Raw genomic sequence first — 20,617 nt, 5'->3', positions numbered from 1 at the left:
CCTCAAATGATCTTAAAACTGCGTTCCGGGACACAGAAAGTATTTATTTCATGTGAGACAGTCTTTCTCTCTTGGACGCCATTGCTCCGATTGTAGCAAGAAGCACAACAACCTTGCGTAGCGACTCCTACTGATCGGGCGGATAATTGCAGTGTGTATCCGGCACCACGACCGAGTACTATGAAGGCTTGAGGGGGTCTCCGTGGTTACGAAGCCAGATAACGAATTACGCAGTCTGAGAAGTATAACTTGGCCTTAACACCCACCACCACCACCACCCCGCCGCCCTGGAGCCCCAGAGCGGGAGAACAAACACCCCGTCGAAAACAGACCATTTCTTTTTAAAAGTCACTTTAATGTCTTCAGACTGATTACAACACCGCGGTGAAACCGATTTCAGGTTGGCTATTCAACAGACATTCGCTCCAGATCCAGCAGCAGGCTCCTCCGTCTTTCCCCAGAGATATGAGCACGTTCACGGCTTGATTGAACTGATTTCACTGCGGTGATTACCCCGCTGTGTTTTAAGGAAAGAGCCTCCAGTATACTTTGATATGTCCAGGGCGGGTGGTGCTGCTTGTTATCCTCACTCTGGGGCTCCAGGTCGGCGGGGTGGTGGTGGTTGGTGTTAGTTGAACAGTTTTCAAATCCGAGGGAACAGTTTAGAAATTATTTTGATTTTTTCTACACCTGACCCTACCATGGCCCCGTACTGCAGCAAGTGGTCCATGCTCTGACAATAAAATGAGTCTTAAGTTCCCAAACGAAAAAAAAAAAGAAGACGTTGAGAAAAACTCTGCTGCCACCTGTGTGTATGGAGAAAAGGAGGGTTGGAGGAAGTGAACAAAATATCCTGCATTAAAATAACATATAGAAAAGATCTGCTTGACAACTCATTGAGCTGGGAACAAGCACAATACACAACTACACTTTAGTAACAAGCCCAAAAAACCTGCAACCCACGACTACAAATATTTGTACGCAACTTCGGGTTTGTTTTTCTGTAAAGTCATTTACAAATATTTGTAGTTGTGGGTTGTGGGTATTTTGAGCTTGGCAGCTATGTTTGTCAGCAAGTTTATTATATGAGATTTACAACCTTTGATAGTCTTAGTTTAAACAGAAGAGCCCGCCCTCTAGTGGTGAGGTAAGAAGCATTATTCTTCCTCTCAGACATCCTCAGCATCACATAAAGGTATCAATAATAGTATTGATAAGTATCAGTATCGATAAGCAGTGTTCATATTAGTTTTGGTTTTGATAAAATCCTAACATTTTCCATTCCGAGACGTGGTGTTTTAACGTCATTAGGATTATGTGCATTTATAAATCCTTGGTCTTTTCCTAGCTTTAACCAGTTACCTTTGTGCCTTAACCAGACCACATTCATAACCAGAAAATGGTTGTCCCCGAAGTCACCACAAGTGGTTTTATTGCAATCACATTGGTGTGTAAAATAAGGAACATCATATTGGTTCTGAAGCATGAGCTCATACATATCTGTGGTTCGCAGAAACGTACAAGTGCAACATATGATCCAGGAGAGTTGGTCGGGCTTGGACATTTGACATTTAAAATGTCTCACATGATAGTAAAGCTCATCAGAAGTGTGCAAAGTAAATCGGCTGTGTGACGTCACAGAACTGGACTTTTAAGTTCAAAAGACGATTCTGTTGAAAACCTTTGGTTCTTTTTTCTCAGAGTGACGCACCAAATATCAAAACATCTGCTATCACACATTTTGGTGAGTCCCTAGCCCCTGCAACAACATCACTGAAGAATGAACAGTACCACAGGTGACGTGGCGCTATAAAACGGAGATGTTTTCATCTGTAAAACTACACTTCACATCATTCTTATACATCTATGAGACATTGGACTGCACGCCATAAATGTGAACATCACAGCTGGTAACGTTGTCTTTTCACTGCAGCAGTTAACAGACAGTGCATCCTAGTTATATGAAATGTTTAATATACTTTTATATATATATATATATACATGATAGTTGTATATATATGTATTTGTGCAGTTTATATATATAACCCAATAGTGTTATGATTTACCTCACTCATCTTGTTTTTTTAAAATTAATGATGAACTGCAAGTGTTATATTGCCCTCCTCCTCCTCCCTGAGACATGATCAGACATGACAGAGACATAAAGAGAGAGATATTTTTGTGGCTTGTGTGAAGTGGAGTTGAATGTGTAAACATTTCAAAGCATTTATGGAAATCTGTGGATTTGTATCTTTTGAAGGTTTGTGTTTTTTACAAGATACAAGCCTCTCTCTCTCATATACATTTATATGTGTGTGTGTGCGTGCGTGCGTGCGTGTGTGTGGTAATACTAGCACTTTTTGTAAATTGAATGCCTTCATTTCCTACTATACTTTTTTTTTGTTTAAAACCTTTATTATGCTATAGATATATATTTAGCTCTGTCAGAGAACAATAACATGTAAATACAATATAAATGTTTTATTTTTACAGGTACAAAGTTGACAGTGTTTTTTTCCTATCAAAGTGTCATTTTTTGCTTTACTTGCACAAGTGTTCTGTGTATCTCACTGAGGGGCCTTTTATCTAATCTGTTGCTTTGACTTTGAAACTGCTGGGTTATAGGTGAGAGCACAGGAAATCCTTAAAAGGACAGTCACTTACTGCAGTTGTAACTCGATGTATATGGACTTTATGACATTTTATGACAACATCTGGTTTAAAAAAACACACAATACATTTTTCAATCTCACCTAAACTTGATGATTTGTATACTTGTCTATACGCACAGTCACTTCCTGGTTTTCAATAAGTCAGCCCTATTTCCGGTAAGCTGTCAGCCAATGTAAACATTTTTGTATTGACCAGAAGTTAAGGAGCTGGCTTATATTCAGTGGAAGCTGTAGTGAGGCTCCATGCACAAAAACAATTATCACAATAATATTTTTGAACTGCACTTATTTTGGTCAGGATTATGTAAAGTTAGAAACATTATAATATACATGAGTTCATCTGTTCCCTGTGTGTCTGTAAGCTTTCAGAAAATGTGCATGTATGCAGACATTTGTTTGAAAGCTCACAAAATCTGTCAGTTTAAGAGATAATAGCAGATATTTGTAATTATTGCAATAATGTCATGCATGATATTTAGTTAAGGATAATATGTGGCATGTGTTTTTCTTATCATCCCTTGCCTGTGTATGACACAATCCAGAGACATGATGCAGGACAGATGCACCACACTGTGGAATGAAGTTAAAAGAAAAATATCTTTACGTATTGGAGTCTGAATCTGATTTGGTTCATAAGCTTAAAGTGAATCCAAATACAGAATTGACAGAAATGAACATCCCAGTTTAGGGAGACACTCCTCAGTGAGAGGCATAGACATTTAGCAAATCATGTACAGTACACATATATATATATATGTATATATATATATACATATATATATATATATATGAAAAAGCTTCATTGGTACCAGTGAACTTTGTTGAATGTGTATGTAAGAAACACTGCAATACTGCAATATGTTTTGGTATTGGATCAAGCTGCTAACATACTTCTAAAGCTCCTTTACGGTGCTTACAGACCTCTTTTCTAGTTTTGAAATGTATCTTTTGTAAAAACAAAAAACAACAAAAAAAAAACATCAACAACAACAAAATATCAAGTTTAGCTGAACAGTTGCCTGGTTGTATTATATAGCTACATATATTTTATTGTACTGTGACTTTTGTAGTGTTTTGACAGACTTGCCTCCCCCACCCCCACCTGTGTGTGTGTGTGTGTGTGTGTGTGTGTGTGTGTGTGTGTGTGTGTGCGCGCGTGCGTGCGTGTTAGGATGTGTGGAATCGGAGACATGGTGGGAGGTTGCTCTGAGTGATTTGCACGGACACACCTGTGCTGACGCTGACAAACGTGACTCCATGTGATGCCATTCAGACATTCAGAGACAAACTGCATTCCAGCCATGTTGGTTCTATTATCCATTGCATTTCAATAATGCCATCCTGTGTCAATGATGGACTCGTTGCTAATTCTCAATATTCTTTTTTTCTTCAGATCTATTTTACAAACTACTGTTGTATTTTTATATAAATATAGGCAAAAGTATTTCACATAAACATATATAAGTGAATATATATATATATATGTATATATATACATATATATATGTTTATAGGTTGTAACTTAATGCTGCAGCTGTTATCTGTTGTTTTACACATTGACATCATCCAAAGAGGCAGATTATTTATTGTCTGGCAGCGTAACCTGATTTGATTTACATACCTTGCTGCTATGAGAGAGAAGAGCTGCAGTTGTCAACGTCAGTGTTTCGACACAATGTAATGAAAGTTTAATAAACATAAGAGAAGGACCCAACTGGCTGTCTGTCTGATTATTCCTTATCCGAAGCGTCTTGTCTGTCACTTATACAACATGTTGGATAGGTCTTGTCAGTTACATTTAAAGGTTCAGTGTTACAATTAAATTTAATTAAATTAAATTTAATTTAATTTAGAAGAAGACAGTACAGTACAATCACCTGATTGTATGTTTTTCATTACTCCAGATTGAGATATATAAGAAGACAGGTCATCTCTATGGAGGCTGACAACACCATGTTTTTGCAATATTCCACAATAGATACATTAAACACATTTTGAGTTTGATGCTAAATGAAGGTATTTCTCCAACACTTGTAAGGGAAACGTGACTTGAGGGATATTCAGCTGCAACATGCAACTTCCATTAATGTTGCTTTAACATTATACAGGGTTAAAGGGTTTAGGATTTAGGAACATATTGGTGAAGTCACATGTTGCAGCTGAATATCTCTCTCTCACCCAAACATGTAGGAAAATCCAGCCTGGTATGAGACTTTTGGTTATCATTAAAACCTTAAAAACAAGGTGGTCCACCATGGTGGCCTCTATGTAGAAGAAGACCTGCTCTCAGTGTAAATATATAGGGCTCAATATAATTATTTTATATTTTAGCCAAATTGAAATAGTTCACCTAAATCTTACATGTTAACTTGTCTGTCTGAAGCTACTTGTATGTTATATCTACAGCCTTGAGCACTGTCATTTTGTTTTGCAGTGGCCAGACGAGACAGCTCCAGTGTCGTCATCAGCTAAAAATCCTGATATTCTCCATAAAAATTTATTTTCTAAAGATATTGTACACTTAATCAGTTATACGTTTTAATTCAGTTAAGTGACTTGTGTCACTGGTGGCAGCCATGTTTTCAATAGGAACGAGCCTCCATGTCGTTCCACTCCGGGAGTTCTGTCTGGCCTGCCTGTGGGGGTGCCGTCCTGGGGGTTGTCCAGGCCTGGATAGTTGGGGAGTACCAGCCCAGGGCCTTATGGCCGTAGTATGGGCCCCTAGCTGTCTGTGTTGGGGTGGTCTCTGCGGTGCTGATTACTGGAAACTTACCCTAACTGTGACACTAACCCTAGTCTCCAGTCTGTGAATGACATGGACTATGAAATGTAAAAAAAAAAAAAAAAAGAAGAAAAAAAAGGGACAAAACATCGTCTATTTATTCGACAAAATAAATATATGAAAGGGATGAGATCCTGTAGGGATTCTGAAAAACTTGACACCATTGCTAGTTCTATTTTCACAACCAATATGTGAATGCATATTTATGTGACGTAGCACTCGCTAGGGTCTATGTGTGTGTGTGTGAGTATGTTTTTCTCAGGAAATTAACCACAACTTAAATAACATTAAAACAAAGCAGCAAATATATTCTTAAAACAACATAGGCATAAACAGACAAACATTTTCTTCTGATGAGATTTTGTTAAAGTGGCAAAAATCTGTATTTGTGTCCCATGACATGTCCATGAAAAGTTGTGAAAAAACACAATAAATAAGCCCCTGAACTGCTGCTGTATACATGCAAACACTCCCTCACAGTCGGTTCTAATGTATGAATTGACATAGTTCGATTTCAGATGAAGGCCCCAGTAATGTTAAGTAATGTAAACTTTCTTTTTGACAAAGACCAAACGGAGGCAGCACAACATAAAAAAATGATCAAAGGATACACACTGCAGCTTTAATGTGACTAATATGAGAATATTGCTGTCCATGTAAACACAGTGCAGCAGTGGAGTGTGCTCATGTGTTGTGCTCAGGGAAAAACAGTGAGTGGAGTGACTTACATGCTCCCTAAACCCTCCCACAGCCTCGTGCTCAACTTTGTCAAACGTGTGCCCACTTAACTGCCCACACGGTGCATTACGACTGACTCTCTCACACACACACATGCACACACACACACACACGGTAGTAACTTTTTCTGACACACAAATACGTGATTGTTGTTCACTTCAATCAGAACGCAAAGGGTGGCTCATATTACCGTCCTCTCCTGCTGCACACACACACTAAACTGAGTTGAACCGGCGGGATGAACCCGTTGAACCCAGACTGAGCGCATTACATACTCCTCAACACTGAGTGGCAGTGTGGCTCAGTGTGTGTGTGTGTTTTAAAAGCGCCGAGACTCCGGCTGAGCTGATCATCACTCAGCTGCAGATCATGCACCATGCCTTCCCCCATCCCCGTCACCCGCCTGCTGCCCAGAGATCTCTACCCGTCTCTGGACACTAGAGCCTGCAGCAGCCCGCTAACCAAACACGGTTCCACTTTACAAGTCCCCACTCAGCAGCTGCACGGCGAGAGAGTCGCCAGCCGGCTCTGGACCTCTGTGATCTACTGGAAGGAGCTGCGCTCCCTGCAGTCCGTGGGCTCCGGCGGGTTCGGCTCCGTGTACAGGGCGGAGTACCTCGGACAAACCGTTGCGCTGAAGAGAGTCAAGAAATGCACCAAGAACCGGCTGGCGTCCCGGCAGAGCTTCTGGGCCGAACTGAACGCAGCGCACCTGCGCCACGGGAACATAGTGCGCGTCATCGCGGCTACCACGTGCGTGCCCGCAGATTTTGGGGACGATGACTGCATCGGGATGATCCTGATGGAGTTCGTCGGGGACCGGAACCTGCAGCAGGTCATATACGACTCCACGGAGCTGCAGGAGGAGCAGTGGCTGCGCTATTCGAGGGACATCGTGCACGGCCTGAGATTCCTCCACGCGCACGGTGTGGTGCATCTGGACATCAAACCCGCCAACGTGCTCGTGACTAGCGACGACGTCTGCAAGATAGTGGATTTTGGGTGTTCTTTTAAACTGGAGCGAGGGTGTGAAGTGAGTGTCATCGGCCCGGAGCTGAGCCACGTGGGCGGCACATACACGCACCGGGCGCCTGAGCTGCTGAAGGGAGAGGCGGTGTCTCCAAAGGCGGACATCTTCTCCTTCGGGATCACGCTGTGGCAGCTGATGACCAGAGAGCATCCTTACACCGGCGATAGGCAGCACGTTGTCTATGCGGTCGTGGCGCATAATCTGCGACCGCCTGTCCACGAGTCCCCGGTGTTCCGGTCTGAGCAGGGCCGCCTGTACAGAACTCTGCTGAGCCGATGCTGGAGCGGCGATGCCCGGTGTAGACCCAGCGCTCAGGAGCTGCTACAGCAGCTGGAGCAGCTGCGCTCCCGCTCATGAGTGGAGTCGAGACTGCTGCGCATTCGTGGCTTCGTGGATTTAGATTTTTTTTTTTTTAGTTTCACAGGACCAAAGATTCATGTTCAATTTGACACAGTTTCCTGTTGTTGTGGTGCTGATTCTCTGTGTACCTTGTCCATGGGTGAAAACCACATGTAAATGACTACACTGACATGAATGTTCTTTTTGGCACAGTAAAGTAAGCCTGGAGACAAAGATCAAATAGTCTCAGTTGGTTACAATCAGTGTCCAATAAGTTGTCCCCAATGGATGCGAGTTCAAACTGTGCCACTGAAGAAAGTCTTTAAAATGTCCAGCAGCTGGATGAAGTTTGGGGCAAAGTCTCAATGTCATTCTTTGACTTTTGTTTTTAATTAGAGACCAAGACTTGACAAGTTACATGTTAATTGTATTTAAGATTGTTTAAATGTAGAGTTAAATTGGATATATATGTTTTTAGTGTTCTGTGTCTGACTGACATGTCATTAACCAGTTTAAACTTAGTCCCACTGAACGTTTCTAACCGACTTTGTTTTAGTCCCCTTTTCTTAAGTGAATAAATCCAAATGCTGTCAATGTTTTATGATGATGCCATAGTTGTACTGTGAGATTTCAGTGTGTTTTCATTAAAAGTATTTTTATATTACAGTGTGTTTAACACTCTTGGTCACAAAGAAAAACTTTTAGCCACTCTAAGAATTACCTCATAAAATCTATTTGTGCTTAAGTCTACAATATCTTACAAATAAGCTATATTATGTTGCCATGACATTTGTGTTGCACCACTGTCAATGGAGAAAATCACTGATTTTTACATCACAGCACATAGGAAGTAAATGGTCAATTGTTTGTATTTATATAGCGCTTTTCTAGTCTTGATGACCACTCAAAGCTGCTGTACACAGCAGTTTTGCCATTCACATCCATTCACTCAAATTCATACAGCGCATCTGTGTGCAGCGCATTTTCTATCACTCATCTTTCATACCCACTCACACGCTGCCGGTACAGCTGTCGGGCAGCTGTCTTGCCCATGGACACATCGGCATGTAGACTAGCAGAGCCTGGAATGGAACCCACAACCTTTGAGTTGACAGACAACACGTTCTCTCCCACTGAGCTAAGTGCTCATCCACAAATTTAAACATGCCATTTTGTGACTTTGCTCTTAAAATCCTTTGTTCAGATTTACATAGGTGACACACACTTACCAAACAATTCAGCAAAGAAAAGCAAAAAAAAAAAATGCTGTCTGAGCGATGGCTGCAAACATAATTTTTTAAAATTGGAGATTTAGGCATACATTTTATAAGTTGAGCATGAGCCTTTTCTAAAGTGGTTAAAATGTGCTTTTCTTTGTGTCTGCTGGCAACCATGAATGTCTCAATGCAGTTCTCAGCAGAAGGAGCAGGACAGGTGTGTGACTGTGTCCACACCTGTCCTTAAAGACCTTTACAGTTCCAAACAGGAAAAGAGGTTCATGTGTATTCATACACACAACTATCTGACAGCTCTGTGAAACTGCTATCTACATAAACTATGCAGAGAGAACCATAGAGCCTTACCTAATGCACTGACAAAATAAAAGTTTATTTTACATTTGACTCAGAAAAGTGACCCAGACAACTTTTATTCAATAAAAGGGCCATCCTAAATGTAAAATCTGTAAGTAATTAAGGGGATCTATATGAACAGATATTAAACACAGTATTTACTGTTATATTTTCATCGATTTATTGTCAGCTCCATGTTTGTACAGTAGCCCATAATGGACAAATTACTCTATACTGACTCTAGCAAGGGGTTTATGGTGGTTATGCTGACTGATAGCTGCTGTAGTTTTTCATATTTGGTGGAGGGTGAGAGTCGATTGGTATTGAAATGAATATAATACTCAGGTTTGTGCCTCTAGATGGCAATGCATCCTAATTGTCCTTTAACAAACATTCTAATGCATTGCAGCCCATTTATTACTTTTATGCTGAGATGAGAGCTGTGGTCCAGTTAAACTTGAAATGAAAAATGGAAGAAACGGATAACCGTTTAATCCAATTTTGATAGTTGCGTGACCTGGAAGGGACCTGTACTAGAACTCTATCAGAGGGACTACAAAACAAACCAAAGAAGAAGATTTAAGGCCGGACTGGAGGATTATTCTGGCATGATTTTGCATGACAGGACGGTTAACACAAGTATGAAGAAAAAAAGAAGAAATTGTGGACCGGGAAGGGGGGGCAAATTGTTTCGAGATTTACGAGATTAAAAGTGGCAATTATACGAGAAAATAAAGTCGCAGATTGATTGACGCGCTAAACAGACTGAGCTGATCAGTCAATATACATACGGTTCATATGTTTAAAACACATAAACAGCAGGAAAAATCGCGGGTGTGAGTCAATATATTAAATAAAATGGAAATGTACTTTTAATCTCATAAATCTGCAACTTTATTGTCTTTTTTTCCTGGTACAGGTCACTTTCGGGTCATGCAACTTGCATTTATCAAAATTGGATTAAACGGGAAACGGCCGTAGTCCGTTTTTTCATCTCTGTCCGTTCAGGATTATCGCGTGATCTTCCATGATACCGATGCGCTGCCGTAGTGCCTGTTGGGGATTGGACGCTGGGAAGAGGACGAAGCAAAACCGTAACAGAGCCCCCTGCTGGACACTTCTGACTGAGAGGACGGGTTCTTCGACTTCACAAATGATGATGTATGCTGATGTTCATGGGCTGGTTATTGGCTGATAACACATATGGTCAGGTCAGATATGTTATTTGTCTGCACATCAGCTTAACTGGTAGTATGTCATCTACTATATATCACGGCTGCCACTTGACACATTTGTGTACAGTAAGAGAATACACCTGCAGAGACATGAACCACACTCCAGTCATTATCCTCCATGTATAACATCACATTTAGTTTTATTTGGTGATGCAAGTGGGGAAAAAAACTGTTAAAATGGAAGAGTTCAGGTTTTTAAAAGTGGTGTCCAAGGTACTATTACATGACAAAATAAGACAGAGATGCTGACTCTCACTGAAATCCTGTATAAAATACTGCAGGGGAAGCTACATTCATTCAACTCAAACTCTTGTCATGACTGAGACTGAATTCCATTCCAATTCTCAATGACTGAATATGACACAGTATTAACTGCTGCAGCATCACATCACACAGTCACATTGCTCAATCAACACATACACAGGGACAAGAAAATGTCACACAAATGACAAACAACAATGAGCAGAAAGAGACGACAGTAGCTAGTAATGTGCTCCAACCTGATTTGTTACTGTGGGTCAATTCAGTTTGATTTTACTATGAGCTGTTTGATTAAAAATAAATCTGACAAGCCTCCAGTTCAAACTGTACATTATTAAAACACTCCATCTGTAACCACTGTCTCTGCCATTTAGACCGAGAGATGTACAAAGTTCAACATTCAACAATTCCCATGATCTCATGTAGCTTCACATTGTCACCAAACAAGGCTTTTTATTATTATTACTTTGTTTTATTTATTTATTTATTTATATTTAAAATGTTGGATGTTAATTCTATAGTCGATTCTCTCTGGCAGCCATGTTTTCAGTGCGAGTGAGGACCCACAATGACATTCACATTACCAGGCTGAAGTGACTGTGGACACATAAATCAGATATTCAAATCAGACTTGTGACACTGTGGACTATGTGTGTCCTTGACCAGATTTAGCCAATATATAGTTATATCAGAATCCATGCAGCTTTTTGCCAGTACATGTGCTGAGTGCTGACATCATCAACCTGCACCGGCAACATGGCCAAAATCCAATATCAATGGTAGAGGGTGTCGTCCTTGTGAGATACAAATGAAATGTGATCACTTCCTTTCTGAATGAAGTCCATGTTTTTTCGTACTTTTCAATGTGGTGAATTCACTCCCATTTCCCACTTCCGATGTAAATGGAATGCAGCACAACACTGTCTCGGTGACATTAGCCACAACAATTGTAGCATAAAATAGTCGTAGTTACAGCTCATAGTTAGAGCCCATAGGTTCACATGTCCACAATTCACGTGTCAACAAATACTGTTAATAATGGGGATGGGATGATATTTCATTTTATTGCACATTATTATTAAACACACAATAAGTTAACTGTGGTGAATATTCATATCACAAATGTTCAACAACATACATACCTAATTCTTTATTAAGCACAATACTATGATGAATCTAAGTTATTTTGGTCAGGATAACCGTGACATGACATTTTCATATTGTTTTGGAATCATAGGTAATGGTTTGTGCAACATTCGTAAAATTAGCTCATCTGTTTCCTCCACTTCTGTAAACTTAAGATGTGGACAAATTATTTTTCCCGATACGAACCAAATTAAGGTAACGTATGAATCCATCTGATTTAATTTATGAATCAAAAAAATTAAAACGATTTAAAAAAAAAAAATTCTGTCTTACCTAAAATTTAGGTAAGACAGAAATAGTTTTAATTTTTTTAATGTAAGATTACTGAGTGTTTTAGAGAGATATTATGAGAGTAAAGGATATCAGAATAAATAAATAAATATAAATAAAAATAATCTTCACAAAGTGAGAATCCCTAATACAACAAAGTTTATCTGCTTCAGTAAAACATCATGGCACATGGCAGTATGTGTGATAATCCCAGTGATGGAGCAGATAGATCACATGATGGTGACTCTTTCGGGTGAAACGTGGGCAGCCGAACCAACCGGCTCCAGGCGCCGACACTGGTACTGGCGGCTGTCCATGCCTCTGCGGATCCGATGGAGCTTTTGGGCAATGCAGGGAAGCAGCATCACCGTCTTCCCCAGGATGACACACACAGGCAGGGCCAGTGCCACCACGAAGCTGGGTGGTAAGTAGAAACGGTACGACTCCTCCTCAAAGGCCCGCTTCCAGCCAAACAGCAGGCCGTGGAGGGTGGCAATGAGCAGAGCTATGTAGCCCAGAGTGGACTGGAGCAAAGACACACAGCAAAAACTGCTTACACCTGGTCTGACTTCACCAATGTAACTTTGACAGTCTCTTTGAAGCCTCTGCTGTTGATTTTTGAAGTATCAATCTGAATGTATTTTGATGGGTAGGTGACCACCCACACGGTAAATAATTAAATTGCATTCATTTATTCAGTGTAAATTACATTCCAATAAAAGTAAAGTGCCATAAGAAGCTGCTTTTTCTCTTACATTTTAATGACAGGATTGAAAAATCAGTAGGTTACGTAGTTAGTTTTTAATATTATTTTTAGCCCTCTTGTTGTTTTTAAAAGTTCAGCTTTGAATATTGTATTTTTTTGAGTGTCCTTGAGTGCTCTGAAAGGTGCCCTTGAATTAAATGTATGATTATTATTATTATTATGGATTTGGCAGCAATTTAAATTTGACATGGAAAGTCACATCATGGAAAGTCACAGCAATTTAAGATTACAAAAGAAAAGTGTAAAGATGTAGCGATGGACCAACTGAACAACTCCTACTTCCTACAAACTAAAGATGTTCTCTATTGACCTTGGTGTAGGAAAATAAATGGTTTACAAGGTGAGGCAAACTTCAGTTGCCTGTTGGAAAAGGCTGGAGGAAAACACCACACTACCCCTCTCTCTCCTGCTTCTCCGCACATGGATCGTGTAGAATGAAGTTAATTGACTATGTATGTCAGTGTGCTGCCTCGTACAACCACACTCTTCAAAGTGCAACACTCGTTGAAACAAACCTCTGAATATGAAATAATACCCAAAATACAAACAAAATGTGTTCGTCCTCACCTTTATCATTAAACACTACAGGTTTTTGTCTTCTTTAAGGAAGGGAATATAAGACACTGTGACAATTCTATGACCCTGTGGTGTTAGTGTAGCTCAGTACCTGTATAAAGCTGAACTCCCTCCAGTTGAGCTGGCTGTGGACAGACGGGATAGAGGTGATTGCTAGCAGCGACAGAAGCCCCAGACTCATGATCCCAAAGGAAATGTACATCTCCACCCTCCACACCTCCTCCTCATTCCAGGCATTCTCCTCGTTAGCATGGACCTGCCAACACAGAGGATGCTCAACTTGGAATTCATCACAACCACATTCATGTGGAACCACAGTGCACTAACAAAGAAAAAACAAACAAAATAGAATTATGTGATTACATTTAGAATTAAAATTATAGAAAAAAGTCAGGACTGCAAAAGAGAGATCGACTTTTGCATTTGCAATCACAGACGGGGTGCCTCCCATTAACTGTTCTAAGAAAGCAGCTGCACGTACACAACACCTGCAAGGGAAGGTTGCATTCCAGCACCTAAAAAACTGTCTAAAAAAAGAGTCAGGAAAAATAAACACAATAGCATATGCAACAGAATAGGTAGAGCCTTTTTAAAGATGGAGAGATTGTCTCAGGTCATCTGACATACAATGTGTTTATTTGGGATGGAGGAGCTCAGAACAGAGATCATCTATCCCAAAAGCACAGTATTTCAACATCTGGAAATTAAACTCAAACAATTATCTATTTTGTAGCAATCCTGCATCTCCTGCAGCAGTGGTATCAGTATTGGCAGTGCAGCCAGTGCCCAGACGCAGTCAGAGCCCATGAATGTAGAAAAAAAAAAAACAGCTGTCCAGAATTGCCACAGGCCCTTGAATGCACCACTACGGCCAGCCAATAACAAACCTTATTTCATGCTTGCTGTGGATCGACAGCTGAAGCAAACCAATGACAAACATAAGAGGGCGGGAGGGAGACGGAGACTGAGACACTCACACACACAACATACAGTGTAGGGCTGTGTGATACTGTAAATTTTGGTATCGCATTATTACAGGGCCAGTATTGCCAATACCAATACCGATGCCGATACTTTTTACTTGAAAATGCCTGATCATTGAATGATTGTGTACTTTTACCTTTAATTAATTGATTATGATTATGATAATAATAAAACACAGGACAACGATTTAAGCCAAGGAACACTAATCTTCCTTCAACAGATACACAAAAGACTTATTTTATTCTGCCATATTCATACTTCAGATTTGAGGCCAGTAAGGCCTGGAAATCTTAATATAAGTGTATATTTTTGAGTAACAGTAAAACAATTAAGATTTACTGAATATATGATAATAGTTTAATCTCTCTGCTAAATTACATCTCTGACCACCAATTACACTTTGAAATACAACATTAATTAATTCTGGAAATAACTTTCACTTATAGAAATTGCTTCGAAGATATTGTTGAGGTTTTTGAAAGGCCTCTGTCAGTGTCTCTGTGCCAGGGGTCTGGTTTGGGGAGCTCCCTCCTCTTTCCTCCGTTTGCTTTGCAGCTCAGGATTTACGTTTAGGTGTACAGCTTTTAAGTGCTTGTACAGGTTTGTAGTGTTATAACAGGATCTTATAGCTTTACTGCATATGTCACAACTAGCATTGTGATTACTGATGCGTTCAGTAGCGTTACACCATATGAGTCGACGTCCACCAGACATAAAGACATTACAGACGCTATAACATACCACATTGCAAAAGACATGGTAGAGTCTCAAAAGAGAGCTTTAAAAAATGGTTCGGACGCTGGACAAGCGTTATAAAATACCATCCCGAACACTTCGAACTCAAGCAGCTGTGCAGTGTTGATGCACATTGAGTTACTTTATTGTCGTGGAGCTGCAACCTAAACCGTGTTGTGCCGTGCCGAGGCGAGTCTGGACCATAGTGGAAAAGGGTCATAAGTGACTTGATAGAGATGGGTATGAACTGTTAAGTGTTGATATAGAGCTTCGGCCGCTATCCGTGGTGTTAAAAGTCTGGTTTGCAGGTTGAGTGTGTGGCCAGTCACCTGTAACGTTAGCCTACATAGTGACAATGGCAGTTCTCTTGAGTGGCTGTGCATGTGTGTGTGTGTGCAGTGCGCATCTCATCTGATGTTACACCAGTGGCTTTAAGGCACGTGTGTCTGTATATTAAATTCCCATAAAATGTTCAACTGATGTTACAGTAGTCAGGATCACTGTTAAAAAAAACAAAAAAACAGACTCACTTGTTTCATACATAATTGATGACCTGAGACAACCTCTCCACCTCTGAGACACAATGCTGTTTTATTGTGTGTACTGTTTTAGGCTTTTTCTTCTCTTTAGGTTTTTTTGCAGCCTTATGTTGTTGCTGATGTTGGAGAAGCAGTCATTCCACCAAAGGGACCTGTATGCAGAATATGTGCAGTAGAAATTATTATTATTAGAACAAAAGGTGGTGTCATTATCCAATTTGTACCAGAAATAGAAATCAAATTTGTTCTGTATGAATACTAGTTACTACTATGAAATAAATAAACATTTTGATTTTACATTATGTTTTAGTCATTATTCTCATCGTTATCTTTCATTTGGTAACTGTCCTGTGATTGGTCAAATCCTTGTGTGATCCTTGTGGGAGAAGATGCCATTTTTGTCTTAGATAACTTGATTAAGATCATGCAAAATACAAAAAACTTATGTTTCTCTGTCATTCAACTGTCAAAAGGCCAGCTTTGTGTGGTGGAAATGAAGTTAACGAGGATCAGTGTGAGCATCAGGTCAACAACCTGCATCCTACTGACCTGCTGGTAGGCACTGTTGAGCAGCAGGTACCTCTCAGACCTCCTCATGGGCAGCGAGAGGCTGTAGAGAACGTGTACAGCAGCCAGGAAGAAGCTGAGGAGGCCCATCTGTTTACGGCTCTGCAGCCAGCCCTCCAGCCAGCGTGGGAACTGCCTGTACTTCGTTCCATAATAGAGCTGGTGGGCAGCTGCCAGCTGACCTGCCAGGTACACTAGGGCCAAAAGAGTGATAGCAACAGTGGGCAGTGTCCGGTTCACCATCTCTATGGGGATCTTATAGAAGTCACTCTTCTTGTATTTAAAATACGGGTGAATGACATCACGCACAAAAGAATAAGCGAAAAAGAAGATTGAGAGGGCCACAGCAGCGAGGACTGGGCCCCTCCAGCTGGAGAATAACTGTATGGGCAAATTCTCAATGTCCCGTGAAGAGGACAGGTTGCCCATGTCCACAGGCAGGAAGTTCAGCTGACGAGTTAACTCCATAATCTGCTGTCGCGCCTCCACTGAGTCACTGCAGATGAACACCTACACAGAGGCAGAGCGATTATAGAAGAAGCTATGACAGAGTGCTGTTCATGACATCATATATCACACATATCACATTTCCAACTGTCACACAGAAAGCAATATGATTCAGAACTGGTATTTAAGGCATACTTGATGCCTTTTTTAAGTGTGCTGTATGAGGTGCAGACACATAGTGAGTGCTAACTGAGCTGTGTGCACCCCTTGTGCCAAAAACCAGCTTGACACATGGATGCTCATCTATCTATGAAGCAAGATTTTGGATATGGGTTGAGCATGGCCCGATAGTGTGCATCCTTGATTTTCACATTTTGGATTAATTTTAATTTTCGCTGATTTATCATACATATACATAGTATAGAGTATAGTATACTAGTTCTGATGGAAAACAAGGATGCAAGGAAAACATATTTTAACCACTACAAAACGTCCACCGAATAAAATCATCTGCTTAAGTCCACAATAACAAAATAAGATGTTTGTCCGTGTGTCTCACTGTTACAGTCTTTTCCAAGAGGAAATTACATGTACCTGTTTGCAAGATTTCACTAGAAATGGCTGTTGCTTCTAAGCTTCTCTTGAGGAATGCTTGGCTCGGTGCACACAGCCACAAAGTCCTGAACAAATTCTCATCTTGAATCTGCCGACGTGCTTGTAGCTGTAATTGTGCTTTTGCAGAGGCTCCCATGAGCTGCTGTTTTTGCCTTGTTTTTATGAGTTTTAGAAGCGAAGTGGTCGTGGCTCTTATTAGATGGCCACATAGACAGTCTTGTTGTGAAGGGAAGCTGCGCTGGTCCCACGAGGTCCCCCCTGGAATATTGTCTCACAAAAAACGTTCTGTCATCTGTCACCGTAATCGCGGGGGGAGGGCTGTGCCTATCTCAGCTGACATAGTGCGATTGGCGGGGTACACCCTGGACAGTTCGCCAGCCCATCGCAGGGCCACACATAGAGACAAACAACAATTTTGCATTTGAGGCATTTCAGGGGGTCTCGAATAAGGGGGATCTAGCCCCCCCAGACCCCCTTCTTATAACTACTGTCTCTCTCTCTCTCTCTCTCTCTCTTCCTCTCCATCTCTCTCACACCTCCCTTGTCTGTCTCCTTAGCTTGGGTTAGCTCGTTCGGCAACAACACAACAACTGCGGGACTCGCGAAACCGTCGCGTGAGCACGCGAAAGGACCAGGGGCCTCATGTATAAAAGAGTGCGCAGCTTTCACACTGAAAGAGGGCGTACTCACACAATTTTAAAAGTACGTACGCAAATAACTTCTCAGATTTATAAAACCGTGTGTACGCCGAGTCCTGCGCACCTTCTCTTTATACATCCCATCAAACGTGAAACTGAGCGGGGGTGAATGAGTAACACACCACGCCCTCGTTCCAAAAATTATTATACAAATGACTCTAAAAAGCCCTCTCTGACGCCTCCTTCCTGAAGAACAATGACAAATGCGGCAGCAAAGGAGGAGGAAAGTAAAATAAAAAGACGGAAAGTGTGCGATCAGCGCATCAATTTATGATGTATAAATTTGAGATAAATATATTAATATTTTGGAATTAGATATAAACACGAAGGAACTAAATGTGAGGGTCACCGCGGCTGCTCTCATATTAATATACATACTGTATAATGATTCATTACTGTCACTGATTGTGTTGTGGACGCTGGGGAGTGAGGAAGAGGGAGGAAGAAGATGCTAGTGTGCCTATATATCAGGTGTCCCGGAGTTTCCAGCGGCTGACGAGCGTGCACCTGCATCAGCTGTCTCTTCTGATGAAAGGCGCAGCGGTGGTGGAATAACTTTTTTGCAGTTATTTTGTTATCGTATGGATTAAAATGGGCTAAGGGAATGTTCTACTCAACATTCAAGTCCCATTTTCTTACAACAATTAGTTTGGTTTGTTGTTGTTTGTTGTAACTTTATTTTGGAGCGTTTAAAACATTGTAGACTGGTGTGTGTGAATGTCTTCATGTCAGCAGCTGTGTGTCTATTTAGATGAAGAAAAGATTAATTTGTGTTAAATCAATTTCAGTTATTTGCTCAACGTAAAACTTAGAGAAAAGTCTGACTCACTCACACACACGTGCGCAAGTGTGGAGACTGAGGTTTTATAATCCAAATCACCCATAGGGACAGCTGACTACAGGCTGAGGGATTACCAGTTTGTTCTACAGCCAGCAGTTCTATTATTTTCAGTGTCCTGCATTAATGTGCTGGGAGCTTTTTTATAATCTGTGCCTAAATTATGAGAGAATGAATGGGTCAGAGATGGCTGACAGCTCCTGCTCTAAGAAGAAACACAAATCCTAACACATCATCATGTTTCGATGAGAGCTCTGAAATGGCCTGTTTCACGTTTTACAGCTCAGAACATGGACACAGATAAATCATTGTTAAAGACACATTTCTTCTCACCAGATTCGTGCATGAACCAAGTATGAGACTTTAAAGATTGTGCAATATTGTGTTCTATTTATTATCTGTATTTATATATTGAATATTCCCGAGTTGGTATTTTAATCCTGCTTAGAAATTTTATTTGGTTTTAAATGTGCTATATAAATAAACTTTTACTCAAACCAAATGCATTAAACATGAATGAAATGACTGGTCACATCATGAAACAGAATTTTGACTAAATAATCTGTTGAAATATTCAGTGTGAACCTCTGTGGTAGGGTTGTTGTTGTGAGAATGCTGCATGTTGGATGATGGTACCTGTGCACTGGCATCTTTGGGGCAGATCTGCTGCATGGCCCAGGCTGAGATGACATTGAAGCCTTTGACCACGGTGGAGTCTGGCAGCAGTGAAGCCAGATATTCAGCGTTGGACTCTGGATACTGGTTCAGCCTCCTGTTGTTACTCACATCCACCAAGATCTTTCCTGAAGCACAAGGTAAGCACACAGGATTTAAGAATAATACACGACTATTCACTACAATATATATGTAAAAAGATGTGTGTTGTAATTGTGTTTGTATTATTAATTACTACCTTCCATGAGATGTTTGAGGTCCCACAGGACAGAGTAGTGCTCGCGGCGGATTGCCAGGAACACAATAGCTGCTTTCCCCACAGCGTCTTCATGATGTGTCACATCCACTACATGGGGAAATGACTGAGCTGCAAGTTTGGGATGGCGACTGCCCACCACCACGTGGAAACCATGACGCAGCAGGCGAATGGTCAGGCACTTGGAGAAGTCACCTGAACCCAGGATGGCCACTGTGGGCTGGGCAGCAGGACAAGCAGCACTAGTGTCTGCAAATCCATTCCTCATGCTACTGGGCAGAAAACAGGCCTGGGTGTGGTGGGAGGATGAGGAGAAGCAGGAAGAAGAGGCTGTCAGGGACACATGGCTTCTGCTACCACTCATAATAGAGATGGAGTCCATCCTTTCACTTCTTCTCCTCCGCTTTTCTGCTCAGGAAGAGTTCAGTGGATCTAAAAAGGAAATTACAGCAGCAATATTTAGGTTTTCATGGGAATGCACATTCTACTAAACTGACCAAGAAGAAATCAACTACTCCTGTGTGCTTTGATTCTCTATGAACTTCAATATGAGTGGTTACAAAGAGAAAATGAACACATAACATAACATAATATATTATTAGGTGAGCCTTTTGGTAAGTGGCTAAAATCTGCTTTTCTTTATGTCCCCACTGGCAGCCATTTTTTATTTAGCTGGTTCTTGACATAGCACAGTCAATAATACTGATTATGTGTCAGTTCATATAGATAATCACAACACACAGGAGTTTATATATACATATGTATATATATATATATATATGAATGGAACTCAATGCAAAACCTGAGGAACTGGTTACGTTTAGGTGTAGTTAAGCTTAAGGTTAGGCATTAACTGGTTATGGTTAAAGGTGCATTA

The 20,617-nt window shown here is 40.8% G+C and overlaps 2 protein-coding genes across 2 annotated transcripts; one reads left to right on the top strand and one right to left on the bottom strand.

The window, feature by feature from the left end:
- Positions 1-6,568: 6,568 nt before the first annotated feature.
- Positions 6,569-7,579, top strand: mos (v-mos Moloney murine sarcoma viral oncogene homolog; the record flags this gene model as incomplete). Its single annotated transcript, XM_083905427.1, has 1 exon — positions 6,569-7,579. One exon carries the CDS (start codon positions 6,569-6,571, stop codon positions 7,577-7,579), a length of 1,011 nt encoding a protein of 336 aa, XP_083761553.1.
- Positions 7,580-12,274: 4,695 nt separating this feature from the next.
- Positions 12,275-20,122, bottom strand: steap2 (STEAP family member 2, metalloreductase; the record flags this gene model as incomplete). Its single annotated transcript, XM_083885796.1, has 5 exons — positions 12,275-12,568; positions 13,478-13,642; positions 16,194-16,721; positions 19,446-19,612; positions 19,723-20,122. The coding sequence occupies 5 exons, from the start codon at positions 20,120-20,122 to the stop codon at positions 12,275-12,277; spliced, it is 1,554 nt and encodes a 517-aa protein (XP_083741922.1).
- Positions 20,123-20,617: the final 495 nt, after the last annotated feature.

Source organism: Microchirus variegatus (genome assembly GCF_963457635.1).
Source record: "Microchirus variegatus genome assembly, chromosome: 2".
Classification (NCBI taxonomy): Eukaryota; Metazoa; Chordata; class Actinopteri; order Pleuronectiformes; family Soleidae; genus Microchirus; species Microchirus variegatus.
This window is presented reverse-complemented; position numbering and strand designations above follow the sequence as displayed.